This window comes from Hemitrygon akajei, chromosome 13, assembly GCF_048418815.1.
Source record: "Hemitrygon akajei chromosome 13, sHemAka1.3, whole genome shotgun sequence".
Classification (NCBI taxonomy): Eukaryota; Metazoa; Chordata; class Chondrichthyes; order Myliobatiformes; family Dasyatidae; genus Hemitrygon; species Hemitrygon akajei.
In genome coordinates this window covers 3,587,382-3,603,808 of record NC_133136.1, presented here as the reverse complement: position 1 = coordinate 3,603,808, position 16,427 = coordinate 3,587,382, and the positions used below count along the sequence as shown (strand labels likewise).

The following is a 16,427-nucleotide window of genomic DNA, read 5'->3' as shown; positions in this document are numbered from 1 at the left end:
AGATGTGATAACAGCACATTTGAAAAGAGGTGAAATCATCGGACAAAGTCAGCATGGATTTGTGAAAGGAAAATCATGTCTGACGAATCTTAAAGAATTTTTTGAAGATGTAACTAGTAGAGTGGATAGGGGAGAGCCAGTGGATGTGGTATATTTAGATTTTCAAAAGGCTTTTGACAAGGTCCCACACAGAAGATTAGTGTGCAAACTTAAAGCACATGGTATTGGGGGTATGGTATTGATGTGGACAGAGAATTGGTTGGCAGACAAGAAGCAAAGAGTGGGAGTAAACAGGACCTTTTCAGAATGGCAGGCAGTGACTAGCGGGGTACCGCAAGGCTCAGTGCTGGGACCCTAGTTGTTTACAATATATATTAATGATTTAGACGAGGAAATTAAATGCAGCATCTCCAAGTTTGCGGATGACACGAAGCTGGGCAGCGGTGTTAGCTGTGAGGAGGATGCTAAGAGGATGCAGGGTGACTTGGATAGGTTAGGTGAGTGGGCAAATTCATGGCAGATGCAATTTAATGTGGATAAATGTGAGGTTATCCACTTTGGTTGCAAGAACAGGAAAACAGATTATTATCTGAATGGTGGCCGATTAGGAAAAGGGGAAGTGCAACGAGACCTGGGTGTCATTGTACACCAGTCATTGAAGGTGGGCATGCAGGTACAGTAGGCGGTGAAAAAGGCAAATGGTATGTTGGCATTCATAGCAAAAGGATTCGAGTACAGGAGCAGGGAGGTTCTACTGCAGTTGTACAAGGCCTTGGTGAGACCACACCTAGAGTATTGTGTGCAGTTTTGGTCCCCTAATCTGAGGAAAGACATTCTTGCCATAGAGGGAGTACAAAGAAGGTTCACCAGATTGATTCCTGGGATGGCAGGACTTTCATATGAAGTAAGACTGGATCAACTAGGCTTATACTCACTGGAATTTAGAAGATTGAGGGGGGATCTTATTGAAACGTATAAAATTCTAAAGGGATTGGACAGGCTAGATGCAGGAAGATTGTTTCTGATGTTGGGGAAGTCCAGAACGAGGGGTCACAGTTTAAGGATAAAGGGGAAGCCTTTTAGGACCGAGATGAGGAAAAACTTCTTCACACAGAGAGTGGTGAATCTGTGGAATTCTCTGCCACAGGAAACAGTTGAGGCCGGTTCATTGGCTATATTTAAGAGGAAGTTAGATATGGCCCTTGTGGCTAAAGGGATCAGGGGGTATGGAGAGAAAGCAGGTACAGGATTCTGAGTTGGATGATCAGCCATGATCATATTGAATGGCGGTGCAGGCTCGAAGGGCCGAATGGCCTACTGCTGCACCTATTTTCTATGTTTCTATGCTTTTTCTTTGTAACCATCCATGAAAACAGAGAGTGCCCCAAAGAATGCAAAGCCAATTTAAATACATTCATTGTACCAAGTTCACTTTGGCAGTCGTGCCAGTTGCTTCCTATATTAACTCTGCAAGTAATGAAACAGGATGTGCTGTCAGGTGATCCTCAGGAATTGGTCAAAGTTGATGTCTGTAATACCAGAATGTCACTTTCAGATTAATGGCATTAATTGAGTTAGTCCCCTTTAGATAAAATTAATACATGCAGGGACTTGTACTGATTTGCTTTTTAAAGTGTTATAGCTGATAAAACAGCAAAGTTATTTTAATGGTTAATCTCTTAAATTGAAGTAGTTTTTTCATGTGATGTTAAAAAATATATTTAAACAAGGAAACATAATTTTGTGCCTTTGGTATTTCAATTTGTTCAAGTTCAAGTTTAATTGTCATTGAACCATACATGAATACAGCCAAATGGAACAGCATTCCTCCAGGACTAAGGTGCAAAACGCAATCAACAGTGCAGACCACACAGCACATGTAGAGTGAATGCCAGTAATTATTTTTACTTTTGAAGACTCAGTGCAATTCATCATACCATAAGACAAAGGAGCAGAAGTCGGCCATTCGGCCCATTGAGTCTGCTCCGCCATTTCATCATGAGCTGATCCAATCTCCCCTTTAGTCCCATTTCCCCTCCCCTTCTCACCATAACCTTTGATGCCCTGACTACTCAGATACCTTTCAATCTCTGCCTTAAATACACCCAATGACTTGACCTCCACTGCCGCCCGTGGCAACAAATTCCATAGATTCACCACCCTCTGGCTAAAAAAATTCTTTTGCATCTCTGTTCTGAATAGGCGCCCTGCAATCCTCAAGTCATGTCCTGTGGTACTAGACTCCCCCACCATGGGACGCAACTTTGCCACATCCACTCTGTCCATGCCTTTCAACATTCGAAATGTTTCTATGAGGTTCCCCCTCATTCTTCTAAACTCCAAGGAGTACAGTCCAAGAGCAGTCAAACGTACCTCATATGTTAACCCTCTCATTCCTGGAATCATTCTAGTGAATCTTCTCTGAACCCTCTCCAATGTCAGCACATCCTTTCTTAGGAGCCCAAAACTGCACACAGTATTCCAAGTGAGGTCTTACCAGTGCCTTATAGAGCCTCAACATCACATCCCTGCTCCTATACTCTCTTCCTCTAGAAATGAATGCCAACATTGCATTCGCCGCCTTCACCACCGACTCAACCTGGAGGTAAACCTTAAGGGTATCCTGCACGAGGATCCCGTTGCATCTCAGAACTTTGAATTCTCTCCCCATTTAAATAATAGTCTGCCCGTTTAATACTTCTACCAAAGTACATGACCGTACACTTTCCGACAATTCATTTGCCACTTCTTTACCCGTTCCCCCAATCTATCCAAGTCTCTCTGCAGACTCTCTGTTTCCTTAGCACTACCGACCCCTCCACCTATCTTTGTATCATCAGCAAACTTAGCCACAAAGCCATCTATTTCATAATCCAAATTGTTGATATACAATGTAAAAAGAAGCAGCCCCAACACGGACCCCCTTGGAACACCACTGGTAACCAGCAGCCAACCAGAATGGGATCCCTTTATTCCCACTCTCTGTTTCCTGCCAGTCAACCAACGCTCTATCCACGTATGTAACTTACCAGTAATTCCATGGGCTCTTATCTTGTTTAGCAGCCTCATGTGCGGCACTTTGTCAAAGGCCTTCTGAAAATCCACATTGAAATCATACATTGATACATCTGGAATATTAGATTCTAAGGAGCTTCTTCGGTACATTGCTTTAAAAGGCACTTCAACCCTAAAGATTCACAATAATGAGAGGCTTCCTATTAGTCCCCAATTCCATCAAATTTGTGGTGCGAGATATTTAAATCTGAGGATATTTTCTAGCAAATAGATTTGCGTAGAGAAATGAAAGTGACGGTTCATTATATCCATTCTGATCCTGTTAGAGAAGTCCTAAAAATGACCTAACCCACAAATAAAACGTAATAAATGGAAGAAAATCTTCAGGTGGTACTTGATTTTTCTATATGGGTATGCTTATATCATTTCTGTGGGAAGGATTAACTACATTATACTTGCTGTCTTGTTACTGTTGTAAAGAATAGTCACGTTCCAGAAGACAGTATAAAGTTTCAGCATTATTAACTATTTCTACAATTTGGTTTCAGTTTTACCTCCTGTACTGGTGCCACGACACACGGAAATTCCAGCAGAGCTGCCCCCTCTTGATGACTACACCCATTCTATCCCCGAAAACACTAACTTTCCATCTGGAATAGAACCACAGAGCAACTATATCCCAGGTATTAATCTTTTAGACAGTTCCACCAACTACTGTGAAGTGAGCTGGTTTGTGCTTAGCGCAATTTTATTTCCACATGAAGGAAAAGTAGCCATGCAGGAACAGTTATAACTGGAAACATAAATTATTTTCCATTTGAAGTATTGTTACTGGCTTTATAAGTTGAAGAGGCAGATTATGGTTTTGGATGAAATGGGTCCATGTTCACACTAAAAAGATGGAAGAATTAGTTGACGAACATGTTCCAGTGGACATCTTTTCAAAAGGGATATGAGTCTACATTTGTCCAATTTCAGTTTAAAATGAGTTAAATTACTAGCGAAATGTAGAATAGATAGCAAGCAAACCTTGAGCACTAGAAAGCAAAGATGATTATCCTTTGATAAAGCAATTCTTTCTAGTGAAAATCTAAAAAATTCTAAATTATTAATATAAATTATGCTAATGAACAAATGGATATTGAGAGTAAAGTACAAGATAGTACATATTGAAAACATTTCAAATATGACTTTCTCTTCATAGAAATGAAGGAGGGAAGGAAAAGGACGGGGGCAGAATTCTGATCCTACGTTGCATCAGGATCTTTGCTATAAATCACACAATAATTGGCTATGTAGACTCCATTGCTAATTTTGATTCATTGGAAAGAATGAAAATCTTCATGATTATCAAAGGAAAAGAGGTTTTTAAAATGCTTAATATTTATAACTTTTAATTGTGATGGAAATTTAAACAGATTCCTGTATGTTCCAATTCACATGTAGACACTGGTTGAGAATGGAAAGAAATGTTTGTGTGGCACAATGAGAGAATGCGACTACCTTGGGCACTAATTGTGAGGAATGGGAAGTAGAGGACTATGCAGAGAAAATTAAGAATTGGTGTTAAGGCCAGACAAGTTCAGTCATGAACTTGTTGAGTGCATGCAGAAGACTTGGGGCAAAGAATTGACAAATTCCTGTTCTTGATTTTCCTTCAGTGGGAGATGATGGAATATTGTACACTTTCCTTTGAGTGTGCTTTATTAGATTCCCTTTCACCAGCATTAACCTTTTCCTTCAGTGGTGTGGCTAGAGTGTGCACCATTTGCAGAATGCGCATCATGAGCTCACCAAGTTTCTTTCACAGTACTTACAAATGTAGTCAGCACCATGCTACAAGAGCAGCAGATATGCAAGATTCCTCTATGCCCACCATCAATCCCACCTCTGTGCCTCACCCATAATTTGTGTACTATCCTGACACTGTAATATCCACATCTTCATTATAATTTGTTCAAATTTCTAAAACTCCATCTGATTAAGTATTTGGACCCGCAGGACTAAAACTCAGGACAGTGGCTCACCACAATTGTCTCAAGGGTAATTAAGAAAGGGGTTTGTATGTTGACCTAAAAGTAAACTAGCCATTTAGGAAATTCATTTCTCAAGAGAAATCTTGATCAAACAATTGCTTTCTAATTTTATATTATAAACCTGGAGCTGACCTACTGGATGTTGTCATAGAATCATAGATCCAGACCATCAAATCTGCTCCTACATTGTATAATGACAGATCTATTTCTCTTCTCAACCCCATTCACCTGTCTTCTCCCCATAACCTTTGATACCTTTATTAATCAAGAACCTATCAACCTCTGCTTTAAATATACCCATTGATTTGACCTCAAAAGCCATTTGTGGTAATGAATTCTACAGATTCACCACCCTCTGGCTAAATTCCTTCTCATTTCTGTTCTAACAAGATCTCCCTATATTCTGAAGCTGTGCCCTCTGATCTAGACTCCCCCACTATTGGAAACATCATCTGCACATCCACTTCATCTAGGTCTTTCAATATTTGGTAGGTCACATCCTTCCAGTAATGTGGCAATTAGATTCTACACAAAACTCCAAATGAGCTTGGACCAACTTTGTAACCCTCTGACTGTGGGCTAGACCACAAGCTGCCGTTGTTTTAAAAAGAAAGAAAGAAGCCATCTCAGGTATTCTACAAATGATAAACACAGATTCTGCAGATGCTAGAAATTGTGAGCAACGCACACAGTGCTGGAGGAACTCAGTAAGTCAGGCTGCATCAATGGAGGGGAATAAACTGTCAACATTTTGAGCCGAGTCTGATGAAAAACTTAGGCCAGAAATGTCGACAATGTACTCCCCTCCATAGGTGCTGCCTGATGCTGCATTCTACAAATTACTTCTCTTGGGATCCAGCACCAACCAATTTTTCCCAATCTACCTGCATATTGAAATCGCTCATTACTATGTAACATTGTTATTTTTTTATCTCCCGCTGTAATTTGTACACTGTAATAATAATGACATGTGACAATAATAAGCCAATGCCACCTGCTGGCTGCTGTTCAGAGGCCAAACTTACAGACAGGAATAAGGACATGTCAGTCCATGGACTCTTTTGCCACAATGAGGCCAGTCTCAGGGTAAACAAGCATCACCTCCATATTCTGCCTGGGTAGCCTCCAACCTGATAACATGAGCATTGATTTCTACTTCTGGTAATTTTTTTCCCCATACCTTTTCAGCTTCTGTTCCCCTCTCTGACCTCTTACTTCCTTTCACCTGCATATCATCTCTCCCTGGTGGCCCTCCTTCTTCCCTTTCTTCCATGGTCCATTCTCCTCTCCAATCAAATTCCTTCTCCAGCCCTTCACATTTCCCATCCACCTAGCTTCACCTATAACCTTCTAGCTTGTCCTCCTTCCCCTCCCCTCAACTTTTTATTTTGGCATCTTCCCACTTTCCAGTCTTGGTGAAGGGTCTTGGACTGAAATGAAGGTTGTTTAATCCATGCTGCCAGAACTGCTGAACTCCTTCAGCATTTTGACTGCATTGCTCTCAACTTCCAGCATCTCTTGCAGAATCCTGTGTTCAGAAATGAGGCATTTGTCTGTGCCTCCTATGGCTACCATCAAGCTCGCTATCCTAATCACGTACTTCTTCTATTATTCCCATAAACTATTTTTGCTGTCTGTCCCATGTGTGGGTCTCTCCCCACACCGTGTGTACCCCTCTGTCTTTCATCCACCCTATGTGTATGTGTGTGTGTATTTCCCCTCACCATATGTTTCTCCATGCTTTTCTTCCCCCCGTGTGTGTGTTTCCATCTCCCCCTCTGTATGTCTCTCTCCCTCTTTGTTTCTCCCCCACCCAGAGTGTCTGTTTCTCATGCCCCTATTTGTGTGTCTCCCTCTGTGTGTCTCTCCTCCAAGTGTGTGTGTCTCTCCGTCTTTCCCTCTGTCTCTGTCTTTCTCCTTATCTGTGTGTGTGTGTGTGTGTCTCTGTCTCTCTCTCCATATGTCTCTCTGCCCTTGTGTGTGTGTGTCTCTCTCTCTGTCTCCCCCCCCACCGCCCCCCCGTGGGTTGCTCTGTCCTTATCCAAATCCTTTTTCATTTCCCCCAATATTTTTATTAAATTTCATATACAAAAAAATACAGAATTTGTAAGGATACTTATTATAAATCAAAATAAGATAGCATAAAATGCACTATATAAATCGCACTGATACAATCACGGTATCCCATATTCATGATCAATCAAATAAAATAAATTGAATTCTGAAATACAATCGTATGGTTAATTAAACAAATCCTAACCTTTATTTCTTTGGTTCTAGTTTTAAATTAACTCAACTAATGTTTGGATACTGAGGCTTCTAAATAGAGAATTTCCTTTGCATTGACATTTTTTTACCTTCACTCAGCCACTTAGTTTACTAAGGTTCCTTCAGCCAAATCATTGCTTATAAATTGTGAATAACAGGAGCTGGAGTACTTATGTAATACTATACTAAACAAAGCCTGAGAACTTCTTTTTTCCTCTATTTGGTTTGTCTGATCGTTATTTCTCAATCTGTTAGTATGTTACCTACAATTCTTTATGTTCTTTGATGATCAGTATCCAGTTGAACCTTTATCAAAAGCCTCTTCAAAATCTAAATCCTCCACATCCACTGGTGGTTCTTTCCACATTCTCATGATATCCTGCCAAAAAATAATTCTCAATTAAATTCTAAACACAAGGGATTCTTTAGATGCTGGAAATCCAGAGTAAACATGCAAAATGCTTGTGGAACTGAGCAGGTCAGGCACCATCTATGGAAAAGAATAAATAGTCAACATCGACTGTTAAGTTAAATTTCATTAGGTGTGATGTTCTTGTCATAAATCTAAGCTCTTCCTCTCAATCCTCTTCCTCTCGTGTGGTCTGTTATGATACATTATAGATTCCAACAATATTGGGTAATCGAGTCTTATTTTCACTCAGTAGGTAAATATAATGTCAGAGAAATGTATACAATATACATTATGAAATTCTGTTTACTTCTAGTAAATAGTGGGGTTGTGTTGGATGCTTTTTAATCCACATGTCCAGATTCATTATTTCTGTTTCCCCTTTCACATATCCAGACATTCAAACATTTGAAAGTAACTTGTGAATGAACAAGTTACATTTTAGGCCTGGGACTCTCCATCAAGAGTTTCAGTACGAAATATCAACTATTCATTTCTCTTCATTGGTACTGCTTGATCTGCTGAGTCTCCTCAGCATTTTGTTGCTCAAAATTTCTAGCAGCTGCAGAATCTTCTTGTGTACCAATGAACATGTGGTGGAGTTTACAGGTGTTAATGTGACAGTAAATAGTTTTCTTACATGACATAGTTAAAGTGGCCATTTGATCACTGCAACAATAAAACAGCTGCTCTCTCAATGTATTAGAAACACCTCCCCCTGGCTACATTAGTGAAGATGGAGAGACCAGTGATCAACAAATGAACCAAAGTATGGATACAGGTGAGCATCTATTTTCTTCATTGATTATTGGTGAATTTACAGTCAATTGTGCAACTTTCAAATAGTTTATTTTTGCTAATGTATTGAGATTATTTGTCTTGATTTAAATGAAAACTAAATTGTACTTTTCTCAATTTGTGTAAGAGAAATGTGACTTAAAATTAAGCAACTCTTTTTTAGAACTTGAGGTTCGACATTGACAGTAATTTAGCTTAAAATATGCAAGTTTAATCTGTAATAGTGAATAGACAATTATATAAAACTGAGTGCAATTATTTGATTTAGCTAAAATGTCAGTGTTTTCATTTTTAGGGTCTCCTGCAGAAATGTCGCCAAGTACCTTATCACCAGTTAACCACAGCTTGGGTAAGAACAATTGCACCTTGATTTCTTTTAAAAATTTCTATTCATGAAGATTTCCTTCTAATTGAGAAGGTTATTCAGCCCTTTGTATCTATGCTGGGAAAGCACAGTCCCTGATCTTTTTGTAACCTATCCTCTCCGTATCCACCACCCGCTGACATAAGAAGCAAATTGCAGTGGTAATTGGAAAACTGGTACAGCTGAACGCAAACCAGTTGATCTTGGAGAAGATGCGAACTTCCCTCAGTACTGGAAGTCAGGACTGATCCTGTGTCACGTGAACAGAGAGGCAGCAGTTCTACTAATTGTGCTATCCATAATGACTTAACAAGAGTCTCAAAGATGCCTCCCAGCATAAAGTGGGAGTCAAGGTTGTATTTGTTTACTTACTATTTGAATTAAATGAAACCCCTAGATCATGAGTAATCAGTAAAAAGGGGAGATGATGAAATTTATTCAGATCTAAGTACCAGAGTGTTTTGTGATAATGAAGGTCATGTAAATGAAATAAATCTACTTTCAATAAATTCAATGAAGATGAAGCTTTCCTAAAGATGCATTTTGCAGTGCATCTGCATTTAAACAATATGACATGGATTTCTAGAAAGTTGTGTTAGTGAGTCAAACATTGTATCCTTCGAATTAAAAAAAAATTCTGTGGTAATCTCGAGTGTAAGTTATTGCTAGTTTAGAAAGAAAAATTAACTAAGACAATAAGGCATAGGAGCAGAATTAGTCCATTTGGCCCATCAAGTCTATTCTGCCATTCCATCATGGCTGATTAATTTCTCTCTCAACCACATTCTTCTGCCTTCTCATAATGTTTGATACACTGTGTAAACAAGAAATTATCAACCTTTGCTTTAAATATACTCCAGGCTAGTACTCGCTTCCTATAAGGTGAAACCCAACATCATGAATGGCAGTGAGATCACTCCCAGATGAGCTCAATGCCTTTTATGCTCACTTTGAAAGGGAGAATAAAACTACAGCTATGAAGATCCCTGCAGCACCTAATGACCCTGTGATCTCTGTCTTGGAGGTTGATATTAAGCTACGTCTTTCAGGAGGGTGAACCCTTTCAAGGTGGCGGGCCCTTATGAAGTACCTGGTAAGGCTTGGAAAACTTGTGTCAACCAACTGGCAGGGGTGTTCAAAGGCATTTTCAATCTCTCATTGCTACAATCAGAACTTCCTGTCTGCTTCAAAAGGGCAAGAGTCATACCATTGCCTAAGAAGAGCAGTGTGAGCTGCCTTAACGACTATCGTTCAGTAGCACACAGTAGTATGGTGAAGCACTTTGAGAAGTTGGTCATGGCTAGAATCAACTCTTGCCTCAGCAAGACCTAGACCCACCTTAATTTCCCTTTTGCCACAGTAGGCCTGTGGTGGATGCGATTTCATTGACAATCCTCGTGGCCTTGAATTGCCTGGACAATGTAAGTATCTATGTCAGGATGCTGTTGATTGACTACAGCTTGGTGTTAAACAGTATCATTCCTATAGTCTTGGTCGATAAGCTACAGAATCTGGGCCTCTGTACCTCCTTCTGCAACTGGATCTTCAACTTCCCAACTAGAAGATCACGATCTGTGTGGATTGGAAATAACATCTTCACCTTACAATAAACAATGGCGCACCTCAGGGATGTGTGTTTAGCCCACTGCTCTACTCTTTCTGTACCCATGACTGTGTGGCTAGGCACAGCTTAAATGCCATCTATAAGTTTGCTGATGATACAAACATAGTTGGCTGAATCTCAGATGGGGATGAAAGGACATACAGAAGCAAGATATACCAGCTAGTTGAGTGGTGTCACAGCAACAACCTTGCACTCAATGTCAGTAAGACCAAAGAGCTGATTGTGGACTTCAGAAATGGTAGGATGAGGGAACACATAACAATCCTCATAGAAGGGTCAGAAGTGGAGAGTGTGAGCAAATTCAAGTTCCAGAGTGTTAATATTTCTGAGGACCTAACCTGATCCTAACATAGCGATACAGCTATAAAGAAGGCAAGATAGCGGTTATATTTCATTAGGAGTTTGAGAAGATTTGGTGTCACCTAAAACACTCACAAATTTCCTCAGATGTACTATGGAGAGCATTTTGACTGACTGCATCACCATCTGGTATTGGTGGGGGGGGGGGGGGGCTACTGCACAGGATTGAATTAAGCTGCAGAGAGTTGTAAAGTTAGTCAGCTCCATTATGGGCACTAGGCTCCATAGTATTCATGATATCTTCAAGCAGCGGTGCCTCAAAAAGGCAGAGTTCATCATGAAGGAGGTACAGAAGCCTGAAGACACACACACAATGATTCAGGAACAGCATCTTTCCCCTCTGCCATCTGATTTCTGAATGGACATTGAACCCATGAACACTACCTCAGTACTTTATTTCCAAGTTTGCACTATGTATTTAATTTAACTAATTTAACTACATGTATTTATTCATATTTGTATAGACACACAGACGTGCGTGCACAGTCACAACACCCTTGTATTCCGAGGCTGGATTGCCCCACTACAGGATATGACATGTCCACATCCACTCTATCGAGGCCTTTCAATATTCACCCCCTCCCCCCCCCCCCCCCCCCCCCCATTCTTTTAAGGACCAGAGCCATCAAACACTCTCCATACGTTAATCCTTTCAGTTCTGGAACCTCTCCAAAGTCAGCAGATCCTTTCTTAGATAAGAGGCCCAAATCTGTGCAAAAAACTCCAAGAACAGTCTGACTAATGCTTTACAAAGCTTCAGCATTACATCCCTACTTTTATATTGAAGTTCTCTTAAAGTGAATGTTAACATTATGTTTGTCTTCGTTACCACTGACTCAACTTTTAAGGGGCCCTGCATCTGGACTTGCAAGTCCCTTTGTACCTCTGATTTCTGAATTTGCTCTATATTTAGAAAATATTCTACACCTTTAATCCCTTTACCAAAGTGCATGACCATGCGCTTCCCTATACTGTATTCCACCTACCACTTTGCCCATTAAACTTTACCTCTTTCATCTTGAAGCTATGCCCTCTAGTTTTGACGTTTTCATCTTAGGAAAAACACTGATGTCTATGCTTCTCATAATTCTGTGCTTAGATCAGGTTGTCCCTCAGCCTCTAATGTTCCAAAGAAAACAGATCAAGTTTATCTAATGTCTCCTCATAGCTCATATTCTCTAATCCAGGCAGCATCCTGGTGAACCTCTCCTGCACCCTTTGCAGAGCCTCCATGTCCATCCTGTAATGCAGCTGCCAGAACTACCCACAATACTCCAAATGTGACCTGACCAAATGTTACGCAGCTGCAATTGACCTCCCTGGCATTCATACTCCACATCCCAACCGGTGAAGGCAAGTACGTTATATATTGTCTTTACAACTGTACTGTGTTGTTGCTAATTTTGCTACTTTTGGGAGGACAATGAGCTTGTTCCCCAAGATCCTATAGTGCACCAAAATTCCTGTTTTTAAAAAAAAAAATCCCTGCCATTTATGCTTTTAAGCTCTTCAAGCCATTTCAGTGCCTATGGTTTGTGGGACCTTTCCTCTCACATTTGACATGCCAAACTGCAACACTTGTTCGGGTTAAACCTTTTTTGTCATCTTTCTATCCACATTTCCATCTTGTCTCTCTCCTTAATCTCTGAACCTTCTTCACTATCAGAATGTTTGAACACTACCAATGTTTGTGTTGTCTGCAAACCTGCTATTCTGTGTATGTTTCACAAACTGATGTTGCAGCACTGTTCACAAAGCTGCAATCAGAATAACAACCCTTCATCACAACCTCTATCTTCTGTGGCCAAGCCAATTTTGAATTCAATCTACCAACTCTCCATGCAACCCCTGTGGTTCCTGAAGCAATCATTCCATTCTGAGCTGTTTTGAGAGTTGATTTCTAAGCAAACAAATGATTTGAGGAAGTATTCAGAGCTTTCCTTATTTAGTATTTTTATTTTATAAGCTGCTGCAAATCTGCACCTTTGTTTGGGTATCTCCTGGCCCATGGCTACTTGCTTTCAATCTGATATTGACAACCATGAGGCACTGTACTGGGGGTGCACAGACATGTATGTGTAAACAATGGAAGAATCACATCGCCTCTTCAGTTCAAATCCCACAAAACAAGTGGAAGCAAGTTGTCCTTGATCTTGAAGCACTGCGTACGGGGAATATTTTTTGATAACATTTGTGCAAAAGAGCTGAGTACTTTTTTAATGTGAGAGATATTCAAATAGACCCAGCTGTCCTTTTACACAGTCTCTGAAAGCCAATTTGAAGCTGCAGCAAGCAATTAGGAAGACATGGCATGTTGCCCTTTCTGAGAATATCTGAGTGTAGGAATGAAAATATCTTGTTTCAATTAAGTTGGACCATGAAAGGAGAGACTGTGTAGATTCCCCAGAGCTGGGATGGCAAGCCTGTGAAATACATGCCACCCTAATTCTTTAAATCCCATTGATAATAAAAAGATATATCTTTACTTCCGAATGAAGCCATGTATGGTTTTTTTTTACAATTTGAGAGTAATAAGATATTTTTACAGGAAATGTTTCACACTAGATTGGCATCAACTAGGCGGTTGCGAGAATACATAACATTGGATGATGTGTTTTGAAGTCATCACAGATCTGGTGTACACATCAGAGTTTGAATAGTTAACAGTTACAATAGCAATACGATTAGGAAATCATATTTATCATTAGTCTTTTTAAAAGGTTTATACTTTTATTAATAGTATGTACTTTTATTAATGTTAAAGAATAGGAATTTGACAAGCTTTGTTACGCCGAATGGCCTGTTCTCGTCAAAAACTTTCTGATGTTCTAGCACTTGAAGTGTCTCAGCTTGAAATGTTAATTGTTTGAATCCCATCCATAGATGCTGCCTGGCTTGCTGAATTCCTTCAGCTTTTTGTTTGTCTTGAGGGACAGGGCTCATCCTTTTTCCTTAAGAAAAGTCCATAGTTATTGTTACTAATAATTAATCAGTGATAATCTGTGCTCAAAATTACCATGGCAGGAGAGAGACATTTTTTTTTCAAAGATTGGCAGTTTTGGGCACACTCAATAATTTTGTCACTACTGAGAGTTAAGAAGAATGAGAAGAGGTCTCTTTGAAAATGGCACTTGGGACTGCTTAACTGATTGGATATGTTTCCCCCGGCTAAATCGGGTGTTCAGACCCAAGTCACAGCCTTAAAATAAGGGTTCCATTTGGAACTGAGATCGCAAGAAATTTCTCCACTCATGGTGGTGAATCGTTGGAATTATCGACCATAAAGGACCTTGGTCGGTCAGTTAATTGAATGCAAAGCAGAAATTGATAGCTCACTGGATGTTAACAGAGTAAAGTGATTATAGGTGCAGTGCAGCAGAATGGCATTGAAGTTGTAAATCTGCTATTATTTTGAATGGCAGAGCAGGTTTGAAAAGCCAGGTGGTTACCTGCTCTTATTCCTCATTTTGTTGGTAGATAGATTATATCGTGTGGGGAAAGTTTTTGTCGTTGTTAATTCATTTCCGTTGGTCTGTTAGTTGTATATGTTTATGTGTATCTGCATCATCCTCCCAGCCCAAGCTGCCAGAATTTTGTATCATCAGCATTCGTGGACATATTGCACTTAGTTCCCTCATTGCTATAGCAGCAACAATTTTTGCTGCAGTCTACTGATCTCAACCACCCAACCCCAAAATGACACATTTATTCCTACGCTCTTATCTGTACATATCAGCTATCCTCAATCTGTCAGTCCAGCATCATGCATTCTATGGGGGCAGCAATCACATTTGGTTTCTGCGTATTTATTCTGCTGGTAACAACCTCAAGAAAAACCATTAACAGATTTGTCAAATTTGATTTATCATTCATAAATCTACCCTATCCTATTATTTTCTGTGTTCTTTCATTATTACTTTAATAATAGATCCCAGTACTTTCTTTATTACAAGTGTCAGGCTATGGTTTCCTGTTTTTCTTTCTCTTCTGCTTAAGTAGTTGCAGCTGTTAAAGTCACCAGTTATATTTAAATTCCTTTGCTGATTTTACCATTTAATGCAAAAACCACCAAGTTTGATTCAATTTTCCTTCATGCAGGCTTTCTGTAGGCAATCCACTCTTATTCCAAATAATCAGAATCAGGTTTATTAGCAGTGGTGTGTGTCGTGAAATTTAACTTGGAAGCAGCAGTTCAATGCAATACATAATGTAGAAGAAAAAAAGTAAAAATAAATAAGTAAATAAATTACAGTTTGTGTATATTGAATGGATTAAAAGTCATGTAAAAAAAAATATTTAAAAGGTTAGGTAATTTTCATGGGTTCAATGTTCATTTAGGAATCGAATGGCAGAGGGGAAGAGCTGTTCCTGAATCGCTGAGTGCATCAAGCTCCTGTATCTCCTACCTGATGGTAACAATGAGAAAAGCCCTGGATGCTGGAGGTCCTTAATAATGGACACTGCCTTTCTGAAACACTACTCCTTGAAGATGTCCTGCGTACTTTGTAGGCTAGTACCCAAGATGGAGTTGATTAAATTTATGAGCTTCTGCAGCTTCTTTCAGTCCTGTTCAGTAGCACCCTCATACCAGGCAGTGATGCAGCCTGTCAGAATGCTCTCCATAGTACATCTATGGAAGATTTTGAATCTATTTGTTGACATACCAAATCTCTTCAAATTCCTAATGAAGTATAGCTGCTCTCTTGCCTTCTTTATAACTACATCGATATGTTGGGACCAGGTTAGATCGTCAGTGATCTTGACACCCAGGAACTTAAAGCTGCTCACTCTCTTCACTTCTGATCCCTCTGAGGATTGGTGGATATTCCTTCGACTTACCCTTCCTGAAGTCCACCATCAGCTCTTTTCATCTTACTGATGTTGAGTTCCAGGTTGTTGCTGCGGTACCACTCCACTAGTTGGCATATCTCACTCCTGTACACCCTCTTGTCACCACCTGAGATTCTACCAACAATGGTTGTATGGTCAGCAAGTTTATAGATGGTATTTGAGCTATGCCTAGCCACACAGTCGTGTGTATATAGAGAGTAGAGCAGTGGGCTAAGCACATACCCCTGAGGTGCACCAGTGTTGATAGTCAACGAGGAGGAGATATTATCACCACTCCGCACAGATTGTGGTCTTCCATTTAGGAAGTCAAGGATCCAATTGCAGAGGGAGGTACAGAGGCCTAGGTTCTGTAACTTCTCAATCAGGATCGTGGGAATGATGGTATTAAATGCTGAGCTATAGTCGAACAGCATCCTGACAGAGGTGTTTGTATTGTCCAGGTGGTCGAAGGCTGTGTGAAGAGCCATTGAGGTTGCATCTGCCGTTGACCTATTGTGGTGATAGGCAAATTTCAGTGGGTCCAGGTCCTTGCTGAGGCAGGAGTTCAGTCTAGTCATGTCCAACCTCAAAGCATTTCATCACTTTAGATGTGAGTGCTGCTGAACAATAGTCATTAAGGCAGCTCATTATTCTTCTTGGGCTCTGATATAATTGTTGTCTTTTTGAAGCAAGTGGGAACCTCTGCCCATAGCAATGAGAGGT

The 16,427-nt window shown here is 40.1% G+C and overlaps 1 protein-coding gene across 1 annotated transcript in view; it reads left to right on the top strand.

Annotated features, from left to right (window-relative positions):
* smad2 (SMAD family member 2) overlaps positions 1-16,427 on the top strand; it is a 66,878-nt gene that overhangs the window by 18,184 nt on the left and 32,267 nt on the right. Inside the window, exons 3-5 of the mRNA XM_073065282.1 lie at positions 3,564-3,698; positions 8,435-8,509; positions 8,822-8,875. Of these exons, the coding sequence (XP_072921383.1) occupies positions 3,564-3,698; positions 8,435-8,509; positions 8,822-8,875 (264 nt within the window). The remainder of the gene's footprint in view (positions 1-3,563; positions 3,699-8,434; positions 8,510-8,821; positions 8,876-16,427) is intronic.